This window comes from Agelaius phoeniceus, chromosome 28 (assembly GCF_051311805.1).
Source record: "Agelaius phoeniceus isolate bAgePho1 chromosome 28, bAgePho1.hap1, whole genome shotgun sequence".
Lineage (NCBI taxonomy): Eukaryota > Metazoa > Chordata > Aves > Passeriformes > Icteridae > Agelaius > Agelaius phoeniceus.
In genome coordinates, this window is record NC_135292.1 from 5,598,550 (window position 1) to 5,617,760 (window position 19,211).

Consider the following 19,211-nt stretch of genomic DNA (forward strand, 5'->3'; position numbering starts at 1 on the left):
GTCTGGGGTAGCTGTTGGTTGCTGTTTGCTGCGGGGCGTTGATGTTTTGTTGCTGGTCGTTATCTCTGTGGGTGTCTTTTGGGCTATTCCCAGTCTGTTCGGATGTTAAACTCGTCTCCATTGAGTGGTGGAGATGAGTTTAACATCCGAACAGACTGGGAACCCCTTAAATAAAACCTTTAAAATTTCTTTCCCAAAGGCAAACCTTTGAGTAGAGAAACCTTTCTGAGCAGAGAAATAAGATTTAAAAGAAGCAGGATGGGTACATTTTGCAGCAGTGCAGTCGCAGGCAGCCCAGAGTGTGGGTGTGAGTGAGCCCCAGGGTGGAATTGTGCCGCGGTGCTCCCCAGCAGCTGTGGCAGTGCAGGCCCAGCCAGCGCTGGAGCTGCAGCAGCGGCAGCGAGGCTTGGCCGCAGTGGCTGGAGGTGCCAGGGGAGGGTGGCCAGGATTCCCGAGGGTTTGAGCAGAGGATCTGTGGGCAGGCCCAGGGGCTTGGCCCGCTGTGGAGCCCTGGCTGCTGCTGCGTTGCCTTCAGGGCAGGCTCAGGGGCGGCTCCCATGGTCCTGCTGCAGGCGGGAAGTGCAAATCTCCGGGGCTTCAGAGCCCCTGAGGCCAGGCTGAGGGGTCCCCCCGTGCTCAGCTGTGCTGGCGGCTGTTTCTGGCCTCAGGGACACTTGGCGTGGGCCCCTTGGCCACCAGTGGTGCTGCTTTGCACTCCTTAGGCAGGAGCCGATGGCCTGGCTGGGTGTTGGCAACAGCAAAGTCCCAGGGCAGGCTCTGTGCCAGCCCAGCTTCCTGGGGGAGAGATTCCACAGGAGACAGGATTCTGGCTACAGCCTGCCTTACATTTACATCCCTTATTTCCACCCTGCACTAGGTGGAGAATTGCCCAGGTAAGGAATTCCAGACATGAATTCCAAGGGAGATAATTGAATATCTGCCTTGGGTCTGGCTCTTTTTCTTGCCAAGGCCAATGGCAAAAGCTGTACCCATGGCATCTTGGTTTCTATCTCCGGCTTCCAAAGGTGTTTCTTTATTTCCCCATTCATTCTTTCTACCCAACCCGAGCTCTGGGCTTGCCAGGGGTTATGGAGGTCCCATTGTATTCCTAAAGCTGCCATAACCCCCTGAAGGGTCTTTCCTGTAAAATGAGTTCCCCATCTGAATCTATTGCTTCCACAATCCATTATCTTTGAATTATTTGTTTTAGCAATAGGTTAATAAGTGATCCAGTGCTTGCTGAAGCAGTCAGAATTGCTTTTGCCCCCCTGTTAGGTGCCATGGTGTCAGCAGAAGATTTTGAAGCCTTCCTGCTCAGGGCATTTCAGTGCCAGGCTCTTACAAGCACCCACAGCTCCGCGGGTTGAGCTGAGCATGGGGCGGTGACCTGCGCTTTGTCTGATTCCCCTTCCTTAATAACAGCCTGTCTTGTAGCTCTTTTCCCTCCTGCTGCCCTTGCAGAGCCATCCACAAACACATTGTCTCCCTCAGGCCAGGGAATGTCCCATCAATCTCTCCCAGCCTGGCTCGGGAGCTCTGTCCCTTGAGTGCAGTCCTGGGTTCCTTGCCAGCCCCTCTCCAGGCTGTTCAAACAGGAGGCTGGGTTAAACCCTTGCCCTGTCCTCAGTTCTGAATCCTCCTGTGCCACTGAACAAGTTTCATACTGTAATCACCGAGCCCTGCTCATCCATTGAGAGGCTCTTTTGGTTGTCAAAGCTTTAACTTGATGCCAGACTTGAACTCTAGGAGATCCTCCTGTTGTCATCAGTTTTCAGGCCTCTGCTCCCACGGAAGCTGTGGCTGCACAATTCTGCAGACAATGAGGCTGCTCTCTGGCCACTGGGTTAAACATTTTAGCACAAGAATTCCTTTGGCAAGACCCTGTTTAACGTCCACCTATAATTCAAATTCTTTTTCCCTGTCTGGAAGGCCCAGGCCACTCGCCTCAGTTAATCTTAATTTTAACACTTGAAAATTCTGTGTTTCCTCCTTGTGTCCATCCATCCAGTTTGTTGACTGGCAGGATAGGAGTGTTGTAGGGAGACATCCTTGGCTCCAAAAGCCCTGCCTTTAACAGGGACTCAATACCAGGCTGTGAGCCCTTCCTTCCCACTCTTGGAACAGGGTATTGCTTGTCCTGGTTGCTTTAATTTGTAGAGGCTCCATATCTAATTTTCTGTATTTCCCTGGGGCTGCCCACACTTCTGGGTTCACTTCAGCATAGGCCTTGTCAGACTTTTGACACAGAGGTACAACAGAACTAGCCTCTGTATCCCTTTTTACAGTATTAAAATCCAGCTCTCAAACTCCTTCCTAGTTAATTACAATCACAGGAGGAAGAAAAAGAAATTCATTTATTTCAAACCTATCCCCCACAGCTTCTAATAGTGGTTGAACAAATCATACCTGCTCATCTTTCCCTCTCATTCCCTTAAAAATTAAAATATTCCTGTACTATTTTCCCCTTTAGGTCTAAGATTCAGAGCAGATTGAGAGGCCCCTGTGTCCATCAGGAAATGCCTCCTCTCAATGCAGACCCACCTGAATGTTCTCAAGGGCTCCAGTGTGGAGGGTCCCTGGTGTGATGGGAGCTGTGCCAGCCCTGCCAATCCATGTCCATCACGGGGTGGACTTGCTGGTCCTGAGGGTGCTGCTGTCTCTGCTTGCAGTGTCCTTGTGCCCTGCAGCTGGAGCCCTGATTCCTTGCCAGGGGCTGTTTGGGTGGGCTGTGCCCTGCCGAGGAGGGCAATGCCTCTGCCGGGTGCTTGTGGCCGAGCCGTGCCCTGGGTGCTGGGGCCCCCTTGGGCCCTGGGGCTGATCCCTCAGGGGCTGTAGGAGCTCTGCCCTGGCCTTTGCCTTCAGCTTGGCCTTTTGCTGCTCCCTTCTTGCATTCACCTGCTGGGCCTTTGTGCCCAAGTGCTGCAGGGCCTTCTTCTGCCCCTCCTGCAGCCCCCCTCAGTGCCTGTGGGTGCTTGTCTTGCTTTACAAGACAGGCGTCTGCTTGGGAAGGCAGAAAAAGCCTCTCTTGGAATGGAGAATGCAAAGCCCCTCCCTCTTAATTTTTAGGATATTGAAATCAAGGGGCTCTCAGGCAAAGATATGGGATTAGGAATAACGGTTCTTTACTAGTGTGTATAATATAATAATAGTAGTGTGTATCAACAGCTCCGGCAGTGCCAACAAACAGAGCCCGGAGCCGGTCCCGGCCTTTCGGCTGCGGCGCTTTCCCCTTGGGTGCAGTTCCGGGCACGGCCGGCAGGGGCGCCGGTGGCTCCCGCGGGGCGGGGCAGCGCATCCCTGCCATGGGAACCTCTCTCAACGGCAATAGAGCAATCCCTTCATCTAACTCTTTCACTTTTTTACCTTCTGTAGCCTTTCTCCCGTGTTTTGAGAAAGAATTTGGAGAGGGCTGCCTTTTAACTGAGCTCCTCGTGTTTCGATAAGGTGCTTCCTGTAGAGAGAGGGATTTTCCCTGAACAGCCGGAGCTGTGGTTACCAAGGGGACGTAACTCAGAGCAGGAGGGGTCAGGGGAGGATATCCCGCCGAGGCTCGGTGGGAGTGTGGGCAGGGTGTGCTGCCGGAATGGCCAGAGGGGGATCTTCCCGTGGAGGCCGAGCCGGAGCGTGGGCAGCCCCCACATGGCTTCTGGCGGCTGATCCGGCAGCTCCCGGCAGAGAAAAGGCAGGTGGGAGACCCCGGCAGCAGCAGCGGCGCTGCCCAGCGCAGCTGGCACGGGCAGGGCAGCCGGGGATGGGATGGCTGGGACCCGCCCTCGGTGCGGTCGGCGCGGTGACCTCGGCCCACGCGGCAGGACAGAGCAACCCCATCTTGCCCAGCATGGCCGGCAGAGCGGCCGCGGGCTGGGCAGTGGGGCCAGGGCACACAAATTCACCGCCAGCGCCGGGGCAGGTGGAGCTGCCCTGGGCAGTGAGCCCGCACCTGGGATGGAAACCGGGGCAGGCGGAGCTGAGGCGGGCAGCGAGCCGGGACCCGGGACAGGCGCCTCGGCCGCCAACGGAGGGGGCAAGAGCTGCAGAGGATCCCACTCTCTTTCTGACTTTTCCTCTTGTTCCCCTCCCTTTCATTTCCCCTTTTTATTTTCTTGGTTTTTTCCTCGGGTGTTTCTGATACTTCAAAGATTTTTATTCTCCTAAAATCTCCTGTCTAACATATGGCATATTCTCTTTCTTCTAGATTAAATGGGTTTTTTTCCAAATAAATCCAGAACCTAACAAATCTAACCTTCTGCTTGGATATTTTGAAATGGTCGACGAGCTAACTCATGACCTCCTAATGTTGTTTTTCTCATCACCTTTCTATTTATCCTTTGGCAAATTAAGCATCTTTCAGTTACTTGCTTTGCTACAGCAAAAATCCCAGTGCACCCAAAATTCCTTAAAAAATGATCACACAAAGCTTGAGTACGCCAGTGGGGTTTCTGATGCACGTCTTCTAATCTTTTCCTAGTAAGCACATTTTATTAAGTAATTGTCTTCCATGTAGAAGTTTCTATTTCCCTGATTTATCTTGTTCATTTCCTATCTTGTTTAATTCTTTTTTCTCGGCTTCCCTAAACTTTGGAATTTCCAGTTTTTCCTCGTTTGGAGTGAATATTAACATAACTCTTTCAGCTCCATTTTCTGCTGCATCCTTAGCTTTGTGATCTGCCCCCAGTTTGCCCAGTTTGCCTCTCCTTTGGCCCGGGCCGGGTTCCCCCCGCCCGCAGCGGCTGGGAGCAGCCGAGAGCCCCGCGCTGCCCATGCCGACCTGGCCCGGCTCCATGGCCGCTGCTGCCGCGGGCTGCGAGGGCTGCGGGAACGGGGCACCGAGGGTGTGGCTGCTGCTGGGGGAGGAGGAGGAGGGAGGGAAGGGCAGGGATGGAGGGGCAGGAGGAGGCGGGGTAAGGGGGGAGGAGGGGGAGAAGGAATGGAAGGGGCGGGATGGAAGAGGAGACAGAGGTGGGGATAACACAGAGGAGGAGGAGGAGGAGGGGGGATGGAAGAGGAGGAGCGGGAGGAGAAAGAGCAGGGAAGGAGGCGGGGTTAGGGGGAGGAGGAGAGGGAGGGGGAGATAGGACAGAGGAGGAGCGGGAGGAAGAGGAAGAGGAGGGACAAAGGCAGATCAGGGCTGAGCTGCGGGAGCCACGCGGTCTCGATCCCTGCCTGAATTCGCAGCCCCCACCTGTGGGATCATCGCCCCCCCCATGGCTCCGGTGAGCGGGGAGGGGGAGCCCGGCCCGGATATCCCGGGGGGTCCCTGGGTTGGGTTTTTGGGGGGATGTTTGGAGAATGAAGAAGTCCAAGGCTGAGCGGAAAAGGCCCCTCGGGGGGACATCGGGGGGTGGCGGTGGCGGCTGCCGGCAGAGGCAGCCTGGAGGAGCAGAGCCCTGTGTCCCCCAGGAGGCCAAAGTGGGGAGGCCAGAGAGGGGGGAGCGCCGCCATTGGCGGGAGCCTCAAGAGCCTGGAGAGGGGCAGGGGGGACTCCTTGGAGCCGCTGCAGCCCAGAGCAGAGAATGAGGGGAGAAGGGAGCCCGGGAGCCCAAACAGCCCCGGCATCCCGAAATGGGGAGAGCCAAGAGGGGGCAGTGTGTCCCCAGAGATGGCCTGGGGGGATCTCGATGCCCTTGCCTGTGGCACGGAGGCAAATCCCATGCTGTCCTTGTCCTTCCTCGCCCAGAGCAGGAGCTGAGCATGGAGAGCAGGGAGGACAAATGCCCGCGGCAGAACCTGGTGGCAGAGGCCGTTTTGAGCGGCTCCACGGCGCAGGAAGCCAACGGGGAGGAAAAGCCCCGGAGATGCTGCACGAGGAGGGGCTGCAAACGCAGATGGTGGGGATGTGAGGGGGAAAGAGCCAGCCTGGGCCGGGAAGGCGGCCGGAGATGGAGCCAGAGCTCAGAGCTGGTGCTCCATGAGCAGCTCCATGATGGGGAGAAGCCCCACACGTGCGGGGAGTGTGGGAAGAGCTTCAGGTCGAACTGCCACCTGATCAGGCACCAGAGGACCCACACAGGGGAGAGACCCTATGAGTGTTCCGAGTGTGGGAAGAGGTTTCAGACCAGCTCCCATCTCCTCCAGCACTATCAGAGTCACACAGAGGAGAGGCCCTTCCAATGCCCTGACTGCAGGAAGGGATTCAAGCACAACTCTGACCTCGTCAGGCACCGGCGCATCCACACAGGGGAGAGGCCCTACGAGTGTGATAAATGCAGGAAGAGGTTTCAGACCAGCTCCAATCTCCTCCTGCACTATCGGATTCACACAGAGGAGAGGCCATTCCGCTGCCCCGACTGTGGGAAGGGATTCAAGCTCAACTCCCACCTTGTCACCCACCAGCGCATCCACACAGGGGAGAGGCCCTACGAGTGTCCCCAGTGTGGGAAGAGCTTCTCCAGGAACTCTACCTTGACCCGACACCAACGGAGGCACCGGTAAGGGAAGCCCTGCGAGTGCCCCGAGTGCGGGAAGAGCTTCGTGCGCTGCTGCAGCTCCATCCCCCACTGGAGAAGGCCCTTTGGGCACAGCCCTGGTCACTCACATTCCCTGTGATCCATGTTGGGAACACTCCTGGCTGCTTCTCCTTTGGTTTGGCCTGAATTTTTTTCTCTTCTCCATCTCTCTCTACTCCAAAAGCCAAGAGGGATTGATCTGTCACCTCAAAACCACTCTAATTCCACTGAAAATAACTGAATTTTAACCCAAAAAGGCTCAATCCTACCTAAAATTCCTTGTTCCCTCCTCAGAAAAACTCAGTCCCATGCCAAACTCTCCATTCCACAGCCACCAGGGTGAGATGGAGTTGGAAGGAGATTGGGAGAAGTGGGATCTCAATTTGGAGCAATGGGATGGGGATTGTGTGGGGCTGGGTGTGTGGGATGTATTTGATAGCAAATAAAACTTTCAGAGTTACTGATTTCTGTCCCATTTATTTTCTGTCAGTTCTGTTTGCAGAGTGCCACCTTCTCAGCTGATTCAATTCCTATAAAAATCCCATTTTTTAAATCATCTATCCCAAACAATCCAAAAACCAATATTGAAATAAAACCACCCACACATAATTAATTTTTTAAAAATAATTTTAGTTTTTCAAGAGTACTTAAGGATGTTATTAAAGTTTAATTGTTTGTTTGAAATGTCTGAGAAATTATAGTGGTGTTTGGTTTTGTGTTTAGTATATTTGTAATATGAATTGTTTAACTAAGATGTGTTAGATTGATTGTTATTTTCTTTAGATTTTTTAATCTAAAAAAATTAGTTATTGAGTTAAAATTTTCAAAAGGTATTTCTTGATATATAATTTGTTTATTTATATGCATTGGTAATATTATAGTAATACTTATTTTTGGTTTGAGTTAAATCATAGTTTGAGTATTGTAAAGAAGTGTTGATTTTTTTTATTATAATTTATTTAATTTCAATTATTATTTCTTTGTTTATAGTTTTATTGCAATTTGTTGAGGGGATAGGAAGGAAGTTCAAGGGCAGGAACATTTTTTCCTGGCTGGGAACTGGAATTCCAGACCCTGGGAGTGTGTGCAGGACCCCACAGACTGGGATCAAATATGGGCTTGGATCCTTTGGATTGGGGCTGCACAGGCTGGGACCATATGGATCAGGACCACACAGACTGAGATAAATTGGACTGGGATCAAATATGGACTGGGACTGTTTTTTAAAGTAACTTTGTTATATAGTTTTTATTTCTGTTGTTAATTAAGCTCAGTGAAATAGCTGCTTGTGTTAAACTGCCTGCTTGGATGGGATAACATCCAATGCACCCAGGATGAGGACACCTGTACAGATCTGCCAACTATCAGCACTCCCCGTCTGAAGGCAGAGTGCACCAAGGCCCAAAAACTGGAGGTGATAAAGAGAAGGAGCCAAAACCACAGCCAAGAAACACACATGCTCTGAAAAGGCAGACCCAAGGAGGGGCCATGTAAAATCATTCCTGGAATATGTAAAGTAGTTTATGGATATGCATGAGGCTCTATGAATATGCACCAGGCTGATGTAAGGGGAAAGGTATTTCAGGGCGATGCTGATTCCTTGGTTGTGGTTTTAGTCCATTCTTATCACCTCCAGTTTTTGGGCTTTGGTCCACTCTGACTCTGAGAAATTGAGGTTTTGGGATTTTTAGTATGTTGTGGATGGAAGCAAAATGGAGGGCACAGTGTTTCCTGTGTTTCTTCTTCCTGGGTTTCTTCTTCATGCTTCTTCCTTCTTCTTCATGGGTTTGGGTGGCTTTTTGTAATTGGGCAGAAATTCCACATTGCAGGCTCTTTGGGATCAGTTATTGGGTTAAAAGGGAAAATAATCTAGGTGTCAGTTCTTAATTGGATAGTTTAGTCTTAAAAGACCTTGGAACAAGAGATTGTGGGCCATTTTGTGCCTTCTAATGAAAAGCTGCTGAACTCCCAGTAATGAGGCTGTTTTACAGATAAGAAATAATAAACACTTGAGTCTGAACATGAATTACTGTCTCAAGTGCCTTCAATCCAGAGCCAGTGAAACCAACAACTGGTACCCCACAGCTTGAGGTAGTGCCAAGGCAGAACTTGTTCATGCTCTTTTCCCCTGGTGATTTTCTACTCCCGTCCAGACTCTGATAGCAAAGCCGTGCTGGTGACAAAAGATTGACCTTGGCATCCTGGGGCACTTTCTGGGTGGGTGTTTGAATCTGCTTTTCCAGGCCTCGGGCTGAGCAGGGTGAGGCCGAGGCCTGGGCCCCTCCAGGCGGCGCCGGGAGCCCCGGGGCAGCGGCGAGGGGCGGCCCTGAGGGGCGGCACAGGGGGCATTTCCCCCGAGCGGGCGGGCGGGCGGGCGGCGGGGAAAGGCGCCCTGGGCACAAGGGCAGGCACAAGGGCCCCGGCTCTCTGCAGTGCGGGCGGCCCAGCGCCAATCGCTGCTCCCGGAGCCGCTGCCAGGGCCGGGTCTCCTCCCCGCCGCTGACCCTGCACCTGCAGCGCTGCCTCCGCCTCTGCCGGGCTCCCCGGCACGGACGGCAAGGACGTGGACACGCTGCAGCAGGGGCCCAGCAGGGACACCCAGATGGTGCCGGGGCTGCAGCTCCTCTCCTGCAAGGAAAGGCTGACACAGCTCGGCTTCTTCAGCCTGGGAAAGAGACCCAGCCTAGATCCAGCTGTGGCCTTCCAGTACCTGAGGGCAACACACAAGAAAGCTGGACAGGGACTTTGTACGAGGGCAGGCAAGGACAGGACAAGGGAGCATGGATCCAAATGGAGAGAGATTAGGTTTAGGTAAGGGATTCAGAAAAAAGACTCTCCTGGAACAGGTTGCCCAGAGAAGGTGGGCATGTCCCGTCCCTGACAGTGTTCAAGGCCAGGCTGCATGGAGCTCTAGACAAGCCGGTCCAGTGCAAGGGGTCCCCAGCCACAGCAGGGGGGTTGCAGCCATGGGATTTTCCAGATCCCTTCCAAGCCAAACCATGCCACGACTCCATGATTCTGGGATACTTCCCCTCCTCATCCTCTGGCAGAAAAAGAAACTTGGCCCCAAGTTCCACACTGCAGACCATGTCTTTTGGCAGCCTGCAACTGTGTCAACAGAGGATGAAAAGAGATGACATTACTGACACGATTTCCCTTTTCTACTTGAAAAGTAAATGCTCTGCTCCTGTCCACTCTGGCAAAATTGTCAGAGGAGGCAATTGTTCCCCATGAAAAGCTTGGTCTCATGCAAAGAGGAAAGAAGCCAGAAGCCAACATTCTTCGTTATTGCTACGTTGTTTTCTTTGGTTACTTCTCTAATAGGAATGACTTTGGAGTGTGATTTGTTTGTTTCTCTCTTTCGTTCCTGACGGCATCGCGGTCCCCCCGCAGCGCAAGGGCGCCCTTGTGCCCCTGGAGCTGGCGCTGCTGTGGATGGTGTCGCAGCCTGGCTTCCGCGGCGTCGTGCGGCTCCTGGACGTGTTCGAGGTGCCCGAGGGCTTCGCGCTGCTCATGGAGCGTCCGCAGCGCTGTCAGCACCTCTGGTACTTCCTGCACGAGTGGCGGTTCCTGACGGAGCCCGTGGGGCGGGGGCTGTTCCGCCAGGTGCTGGAGGCCATGGGGCACTGCAGCAGCCGCGGCGTCCTGCACCGCCACATCAAGGCCGAGAACGTCCTCGTCGACCTGGCCACGGGCTGGGCGAAGCTCATCGACTTTGGCTGCGGCACGATCCTCCAGGACACGTTCTACACCCGGATGTCAGGTGAGCCCAAGCCGGGGCCCAGCTTCGCAGTGGAGTTCCCCCCTTGGCTGGCAGAGGGGGAAGAGGGAGGGAAGGAAGGAGGGAAGGAAGGAGGGGGAATCCATCTTCAGCCAGCTGCAGCCAGGTTGCTTTTTGGCAGGGCAGGGGCTGGCTGTTGTGGAACGGGAGCTGGCTGGGAGGGAGGGAGCAGCATGGGCCTGATGAGCTGCGCCCGTGTCCCATAGGAACGCTGGAGTACAGCCCACCGGAGTGGATCCTCTTTGGCTGCTACCATGGCCAGCCAGCCACCATCTGGTCCCTGGGCATCCTGCTCTATGAGCTGCTCTGTGGGCACCTTCCTTTCCACAGCAACGAGGACATCGTCCGGGGCCAGCTCTTCTTCCCACCCTGGGTGTCTCAAGGTGGGGATGCGCCTTCAAGGCACGAGGGGAAGAACGGGGTTGGGAGGGGCGGTTGGCACATAAGCATCCTGCTCTTGCAGCTGGTGAGGAGGTGGATCTCCTGGGCTTAGCTGGAGGAGGTGGCACCTGTGCCTCTGTGCTGGTGTCCTCTGCAAGAGAGGATCGATAGGAAGCTTTTGGCTGCAGCTCTGAGCACTCCTGGTGTGGCCTGGGCACTGTGGAACGTGGGAGAGAATGGACAGGAGCCTTGTCCCGCTGAGCTTTGTAGACAGTTGGCTGGCTGAGAAAGGTCACGTCGACATAATACCCCTGGTTAAGCAAGAAGGAGAGAAGTCTAGAAGTCAGCAGTCAGTGTCCATATAAGGCAAGGACATTATGCCCTTGATGCAACAACAGGACAGGGGAGAGGCTCTTTTGCCAAAAATATGAAGAATAGTTTCAACAGAATAACCACAAGAATGCAGAAGTAGGCATAGTTGGCCGATAAGTAACTAACCAATAATGAGCACTCCTTTGCCGATCCAACACAAACCCAAACTCCAGCCCTGGGATACCCTATAAAAACCTCACGGCCCTCCCTTTGCCCTGTCTTTCGGGGGTCAGAAATGGATTCTGGAGCTTTCTGAAACCCAGACCCGTCTCGTTTGTTCCCGGCACCGGCAGCTGCAGCCTCCCTGGACACCATGAACTCTGGAGAATGGGGGCAGCCAGTGGGGACAGGTCCTGGACTGCAAGATAAGTGTGTGTTCTGTTTGCCATCTGTCAGTGGTGGGGCAGTTATCTTCTGTTCATTGGGCAGATTCTCTCTTCCACAACCAATCCTCCCTGTGGGGAGGTGTGTTCCATTAGTAGGCCATTGATTATTAATTATTAATCTTCTGGTAATGTGCCACTGGGTGTCACTGCATGGCTGATTAAATTACATCATCGTATTGGGAGATGCTCCGCCCAGGGGGAGGAGCCAAGCATTCCTACCTGGATAGAATCTGAGATTTGGAACACTGTAGGCAGCCTTTTCCTCCTGGATTCCCAGAGCAGCAGCTGTCTTTCTTCTCCACTGCATTCCCAGAGGATCAGCCTTTTCCTGCTGGATTCCCAGAGGAGCAGCTGTCTTTCTTCTCCACGGGATTCCCAGAGGATCAGCCTTTTCCTACTGGATTCCCAGAGGAGCAGCTGTCTTTCTTCTCCACGGGATTCCCAGAGGATCAGCCTTTTCCAACTGGATTCCCAGAGGAAGGAAGATTCCCAGGCCCATCTGCAGCAGCCCTGGACCTTCAGAGGGAAACTCCACCCTTCTCCAGGATCCCTGCTCCAACAGAGCCACACCTGGCACTGCAGGAGGGCTGCAGCCACCACTGAATGGGACTGCTGCCAGCACCCTGACCCACAGGGTGTCAGGTCCTGTTCTGACTCTGTCTGTGGGGTTTTTTTTGTTTGTACTACTGCATTTATATTTTTATTTTTTCCTAAAAAAGAACTGTTATTCCTATTCCCATATCTTTGCCTGAAAGCTCCTTAATTTCAAAATTGTAACAATTCCGAGGGAGGGGTTTACATTTTCCACTCCAGGGGAGGCTCCTGCCTTCCTTAGCAGACACCTGGCTTTTCAAACCAAGACAATAACAAAGTTACTTTAACACCACAGATAGAAAATCCATTTTAATCTCTGCAAAAAGCCAATATTATGTGTCCATAACAATAAACCTCTTGCTGAGTGATGGTAGATGTCCAAGTAACTTTGTTCTAAAGATATAGTTTTTATTTCTGTTGTTAATTAAGCTTAGTGAAATAGCTGCTTGTGTTAAACTGCCTGCTTGGATGGGATAACATCCAATGCACCCAGGATGAGGACACCTGTACAGATCTGCCAACTATCAGCACTCCCTGTCTGAAGTGAGCTACACTTTGGTAACATCTCATGTTTCATGCATGCAGTGGGTGACAAGATGATTTAAAATGCTAATGAAATAAACTAGAAAGATTTAAAAATGCTAATAAAATAAACAAGAAAGGTCATTTTTGTTCCTCAAAATAACAACAACAACAACAACAAGTTCTGGTTTAATGAAAGGTGGAATCTGTTGCTCTTAAGGGCAAAGATTCATAGCTGGAATAAAGAGTGTTCAGCCCAGCTGTTTCCACTATGAGGCCGTATTTCATCCCCCCTGAAAGTCCTTCATGTTTGCACAGAAAACTGTCCCTGCACAGCCCAATAAATTCCATCACTTCAGCTGGCCAAACAACCACTGTGGTCAAGTGGGGTCTGAGCAGCTTCCAGGATCCCAAGCAGCTTCAGAAGCTTCATTTTACACCTCCTCTTCTCCCAGTGAATACCCAGCACCACCATCACTGTGGACCCATAGCTATGGATCACTGGCCTGGCCAGCACAGGGCTAATGTTTGCATCAGCCAGGAGGAGCTGCTCTGCCTGGCTGTCTGTCTCAGCCTCAGCCCTGAGACCCCAAATGCCTCCATTCTGGCCCAATCCTTCCTGGTGCTGAGCATAAGAACTCGTGCAGACAAGAGCAGGGAGGGAATCTCCCCAGCCGTTTATCACCTCAGCAACAAGACCTTGGTACCAGGCTGTTATCTGTAGCAGAAAGCAGCAGCAGGAAGGAGACACCAGATCACCAGCCCCAGGCCATGGCCCTGGTGCTGTCCTTACCAGTGATCAGTGTCTGCAGCTCTCCAGGAGCTCAGGGAGCAGGGATGCTCCTCACCATCTCATCTTACCCATGCACCCAAAGCCACAGCCAGCTGTGTGCTCCTGCCCACCAGCACATGCCAAGGCACAGCGTGGGATTCTTGGGGAGGTGTCCTCTGCAGGGCCAGGAGCTGGACTTGGTGATCCTTGGGGGTCCTTTCCAGCCCAGGATATTTTGTGATTCTAAGGCTTTGGCCAGCCCAGGTTTCAGCCACCTCCCTGATCCAGGTGTGATTGACCCCAAACCAGATCTTGCCTCTGTCTACCCTCCAGTGCAAGGAACATGTTGCATCTACCCCAGCCCCGCTGCTTGTGTCTGATGGATCATGCTGACCTTTTCAACATATTTCTTGGAATATTATAAAACATTATCTGACAAAAAGCAAAAGAAACAAAAAACCCCAAACCCAAAACAAAACAAAAAAAAACCCAAAAGCAAAAAAAGCCAACAAACCAACCCAAAGGAAATCAATTTGGGTGATGATGGCCTTTTGTTCCAGTTTATCCTGCACCAAACTCCATAGATGGTAACTCTGAACATTTCCCAGACCTTCACAGTAGAGCTTGGAACTGTCTCTCTGATTTCTTGGTTGTTTCATGACACGTGCATTTCTCCTATATAATCCCAGTGTTTTGCTTAGAAGCCATATTATAACTGGGAATCAATCTTCTTCATTTGAACATCTAGGACAGATTCACACATCATTTCACCATTAACTAGGATAGACTCAGCCTTGCAGATCTTTCAGGTTTCAAGCCTGGCTGTGTTGTTTCAGTTCTTTGCTGCTGCTTGTGTTTTGTGAAAAAAAAAAAAATAAATAACCAGACTTTGGGACTTTCTGTTGCGGCTTGAAGAAGAACACAGGTTGTTTCATCGCTGTTGTGAGACATGTGTTACCCGGCTCATTAATTCACAACAGTTCTTGTTTTCTCTGCCTTTTTCACGCTGATGTGATACATTTGTGAAGTCCAGGGTTGTACTGCAAGTGATTAATGCTGCAGTAAAGTCTGATAAACTGAGATTCCAACAAAAGAGTGTGAAGAATGTAACCTCTAAAGTTCTGAAAGCTCACATGTGACAAAACCCATAAATCCCCCCAGAGGCAGTCATTATGGTGAGTTACTAACTAGATTATGCAGCTGCATTTGTCATCATTTCCCATTACGTAGAGAATAAACCTGTCAGGCTGATTTATGGCAGAGGGCTCCACAAGATGGGAACTGGCACCTGTACTGTTCTGTGGAAACGATGAGAAATGCTGTGTGTGCTCAAGTGCTGAATGGATAAGGAAGGAGGGGAGATAACTGTTCTTTGAAGGCACTGATTCAGGGACAAAGACTTCAGAGAGGAGTCATGCTTACACCCATGGGATGGCAGGAAGAGTATCCACCAACCTGTCCCAACAGCAGCAGCAGCATCAGAATGCATTCTCCACAGGTGGAGGGAAGAGAGGAGAGAGGAGGTCTTTTGAGGGGACCAAAGTCAGTCATGGAGAAATCCTAGAAGCCTGGAATGGTTTGGGTCACAAGGCATCTGAAAAACCATCTTGTTCTAACCCCTGCTGTGGGCCGTGACAAACTGAACAGCTGAATGCCTGGCTACTCAGGGGATACTCAAGGTTTTGGATTCCATGCCTGTGCATCTACCGTGGAGCAGCTGGGTCTGCTGGGAGCAGATGGCATCCACCTGAGCTCAGAGCAGGCCAAAAGATGGGCAGATGTGGGACTGAGCAGGGCGAGGGACATCCCTGCACAGCAGCGCTCTGACAAGAGCAGCAGTGGCCTCCTCTCAGTGCCCTTCCCCGAGCAGCAGCCGCTGAACACCATGGTGGCTACACAGATGCTTTTGGCTCTGCAATCCCTTTGTGCTCAAAGGCCACGCTGGGCATTTCAGCTGGGCTGGAAGGTCTGGCTGGGCAGGGAACGGGGAAGAGGCACTGCTGGTGTGAGCTCCATGTGTCCACTGGGGACACAAGGAAGATTCTGTTCATCCAAAGAAAACCACAAGCAGCCAGTCCCTGCTAACACAGCAGTGCGACTCTGTCCAGAGCAGCTCAAATTCTCTGCCAGAACCATCCCCCTGCACCTTCTTGATCTGAAGGGGACTAGAAGTGGTTTCACTGCAGTTCTTTATTTCTGCTGTCTGATAATGGGAAGGTTTCACAGAAGTCTTGGATGGACTGGATCAGGGAAGAGTCAAGCAAGAAAAACTGAGCAACCATCACCCAACCCCACTGACAGAAGAACAAGTCCCATTAGGAAAAGCACCTCAGGTGTTTTCATAGTTGATATTATGTATCCTACTCAACATTATTGATTATAACCTTTTCCCTTTCGAAACTTATCAGTGGGGACTTCTGCCTGCTTTGAGAGGGAACCCCTGGGGCCCATCCCCTCCCAGAGGGGCTGCACTTGCTGCCTGCCGGGGCTTTCATTGCTGGGCCCACTGGGAGCCCCTGAGCTGGGCTGGGCACCAAGGGCAGGGCTGGCCCGGCTGTGATGCCTCTGGCCCCTGTGACACCAGGGGCAGCGTGTCACAATGGGGGCAGCTGGAAAAGGCCCCCGCAGGTAACGCTGGCCCAGCACAGCCTGGGCAAGCGGTGAGTGCGCACGTGGCGGGGCTGGGCCGGGCCAGGGCCGGGCCACAAGCGCCGCACCCGGGCCTGCATTGTCCCCCTGCACCCAGGGCCAGCCCCTGGGGCCGGCGCCTTGGCCGGGGCACGGGGCTGCTGCTGCTGGCCCACTGGCACAGGCCCTGCTGCCTGCCAGCTGCCCGGGGCCCTCTGCTTCTGCCCTCACATCCCTGCGCCTCCGGGCCTCACTTCAGCGCCCACAAGCTCCCTTGGCAGCCCCAGTGAAAGCCTTGTCTCTCTCCTCCTGCAGACCATGGCGCACAGAGCAGTCCTGGCTGGGCTTGTGCTGCTTCTCTTCCTGTTCCCACTTTCCGTGGTGGACAGATTTCACGGGGATGGGCAGCCCCGTGCAGAGGAGATGAAAGCGGCCCCCCCAGAGCCAGCTGAGCCTGGCTGGGGACCCTGGCTCCTGGCTGCCTTGCGCTACCTGCACCAGCTCTGGCAAATTGCTCAGCCGCTGCTCCTGCTTTTGGGCTGGTGGCTCAGGCGCAGAAGGGCAGCCACGAGGCAGAGAGCAGCGGCCCAGAGAGCTGAGGAAAAGGCCAGAAGGAGGAAGGTGGAAAGCGAGCGGAGAAGGCGGCTCCTTAGGAAGAGATTCAAAGACATGGAGCAAATGCGCCGGGCCACGAAAGAAATAGAAAAGCAAATGGCCAGGCTGATTGGGATGAATAGGGATACAAACAGGATGCTGAAGGTAGGCAGGGCAGGCTTTTGGAGGAGCACAGGCAGTGGCTGTGTGAAGAAAAGCTTCCTGCTGGAGATGCTCTCTGGGCCGGCCAAGGCGAGCCGCACATCTTTGTGAGCAGCCGGCGCACAGAGCTGCGCTTGCTGCCCAGCACAGCCCTGCGCCGGGGCACAGGCTCCGGGCTCCTGACACACCCTGCCCCTCTGCCCTCTCTCTCCTCACGGGATCTGTAGTAACTGCATCTATTTTAACCCTTTTCCATGCAGAGGCTTTGCATCTGCTCGGAGGAAAGCACCATCTGAAGGAATCGGGCCCAATGATTGGAGATTGATTCAGATTCTTAAATAGTTTTGAAATATTTAAAATATCTTATTTAAAAATAGTTGTCTTTAGCAACATTTTCCAAACTTTTTATTACTATAATGTAGATTACTACTCTTGTAAGAGATCATAAATATTTTAATAATAAGTAGGAATTAAATAATGGCACTTTTCTTTAGATTACATAGAACTTATAATTCTTCAAAATTACCAAGAATTATTACAGTTAACCAAAACTGAAGTATTCTTTCTTTTTATCTAAACCAGCAAATATTGCTTAATCTTCATGATCCAATAATTATTTTGTGTCTTGTTTAATATTCATATATACAGTATATAGACTGTTGCTATGAATGCCTATAATCACAATTGGTTAATTTAAATTACACTCTCTGCCCTCCTGTCTCGGGAGGGTGACTTCCCTCAGGCAGCTGCAGTCCCTGTCAAGATGCAATAAAGGCAATGCCTGAACAAACGCTGTGTCTGTGAGTGTCCATGCTGGACTCAGGTGTCAGCTGTGGGGAATTCCTGACACAGGGGCACCACAGCAGCCCTTGGCCATGCAGAGGCTCCTTTCCTCCCCTGCAGCAGCTGCTCCTTTGGTGCTGTGATCCAGCCTCTGCTCTGCGTGATGCCAAATGCAAGAAAACCAGGAGTGCCACCACTCAGACTGTCACTCGGGTCCCTGCAGAGCTCAGGAGCCACCACGGCTGTGTAGGTGTGGAACCTGCAGTGGGCCATGACAGCAGGGACAGCAGGGACAGCAGGGACAGGGGGACACAGCACAGCAATCACAGCCCGGCTGCCCTGGGACAGGCCCGGCAGGCAGACAGGACACGGGGCAGGCAGGAGTCCCCATCCTCTCTGTGCCCTCCTGAGCACAGGCACATAAGGGACAGGGGCAATGGGGACACAGCCGGCCCCTCTCCTCTGGGAATATCCCACCTGCCCAGGGGCCCTGACAGAACGCAGGGGCTGAGGCTCTGCAAGGGGAACCCAAGGCTGAGCAGGAGGACCTCCAAGTTACATCTGCCCACATTCTGCATGCAAACTGCTGCGTGGAGGAGAAAACCAGAGGGGCCTTGCCACAGCAGATCCCATCTGAGGGAAGGTGTTCTCTATTCCTGCACACGGGTGCCCCATGCAACATGGAGCACATGAATGCACTTTGACACCAGATTCTCAGCCCTGCTTGAGCGCTCTGGCACAGCAGGAGCGGCCATTCCCTAATAACACACGGGTTTGCAACTCTTGTGCAAAGCAACACAAATTGTCTCTCTCCTCCTGCAGACCATGGTGTCCAAATCAGTCCCTGCCCTGCTGGTGCTGCTCCTCTTCCACTTCCCACGGCCCGTGGTGATCAGTTGGGATGAGGATGCAGAGCTGGGCAAAGAGGGCCTGGAGCAGGCTACCCCAGAGCCACCCGAGCCTGCCTGGGGACCCCTGCTCTGGGCAGCCGTGCAGCAGGGGCCCTACTGGGCTGCTGCTGAGCTGCTCTTCCTGCCTTTCTTCCTCTGCCTCAGGCCCAGAAGGGCGGCCATGAAGCAGAGAGCAGCGGCCCGGAGAGCTGAAGAAGAGGCCAGAAGGCGCGGGATGGAAATGGAGCAGAGAAGGCTTCGCTTCAAGAGGACATGCAAAGACTTGAAGGAGATGTGAAGGACCATGAAGATGATCAAGAAGAAAATGGCCAGGCTGATTTGAATGAACAGCAAGGTGAGCTGGTTCCTGCTGTGCAGCTGAACTCATTGTGTTCAATCAGATTTCCTCTGCACGGATGTCATTGTAGTCAGATGAGAAATTGGCCCCTTAATTTGAATGCAGTGGTGCATAGAGCTGTAGTCTAATGTTTTAATGTAGCTGACCTGTGCCCTGATAGCAAGGGGTGTTTAACAAATCTGGTATTGCCAGAAGGCTTTTGTTACTCTCAGACTGTGCTCTGCACATGGAGCAGCAGAAGAATTAAGGCCAAATCCTCCCTCAGGAACTGGAGGATATCACACGTGGGTAAGGAGCTTTTGTAAGGGAGAATTGACTGTTCTTCTGTTCCACCAGGTGACCCTGTGCTCCAACACGTCGATGGAGTTCTACCAGAGAATGCTGGTGCACCTGGAGGGTGTTGGCAAGGGAGGGGCAACCCTGATCATCACAGCCAGGTCCCAGCCCTTGCCTGGCTCCCCCAGGCACTGCCTTGCCCAGGCTTTGCTGGCTGCAGCTGCCAAGGAGAAGTGCTGCTGGATGCCCTCATGTTGTGCCAGCTG

General features: G+C 52.8%; 2 protein-coding genes across 2 annotated transcripts in view; one reads left to right on the top strand and one right to left on the bottom strand.

Annotated features, from left to right (window-relative positions):
* The window catches only part of LOC143696104 (uncharacterized), a 77,841-nt gene that overhangs the window by 24,144 nt on the left and 34,486 nt on the right, over window positions 1-19,211 (bottom strand). The gene's annotated exons all lie outside the window — the stretch shown is intronic.
* LOC143696048 (serine/threonine-protein kinase pim-3-like) overlaps window positions 1-19,211 on the top strand; it is a 57,863-nt gene that overhangs the window by 8,465 nt on the left and 30,187 nt on the right. Inside the window, exons 2-3 of the mRNA XM_077191254.1 lie at window positions 9,840-10,209; window positions 10,434-10,610. Coding sequence (XP_077047369.1) covers window positions 9,840-10,209; window positions 10,434-10,610 — 547 coding nt within the window. The remainder of the gene's footprint in view (window positions 1-9,839; window positions 10,210-10,433; window positions 10,611-19,211) is intronic.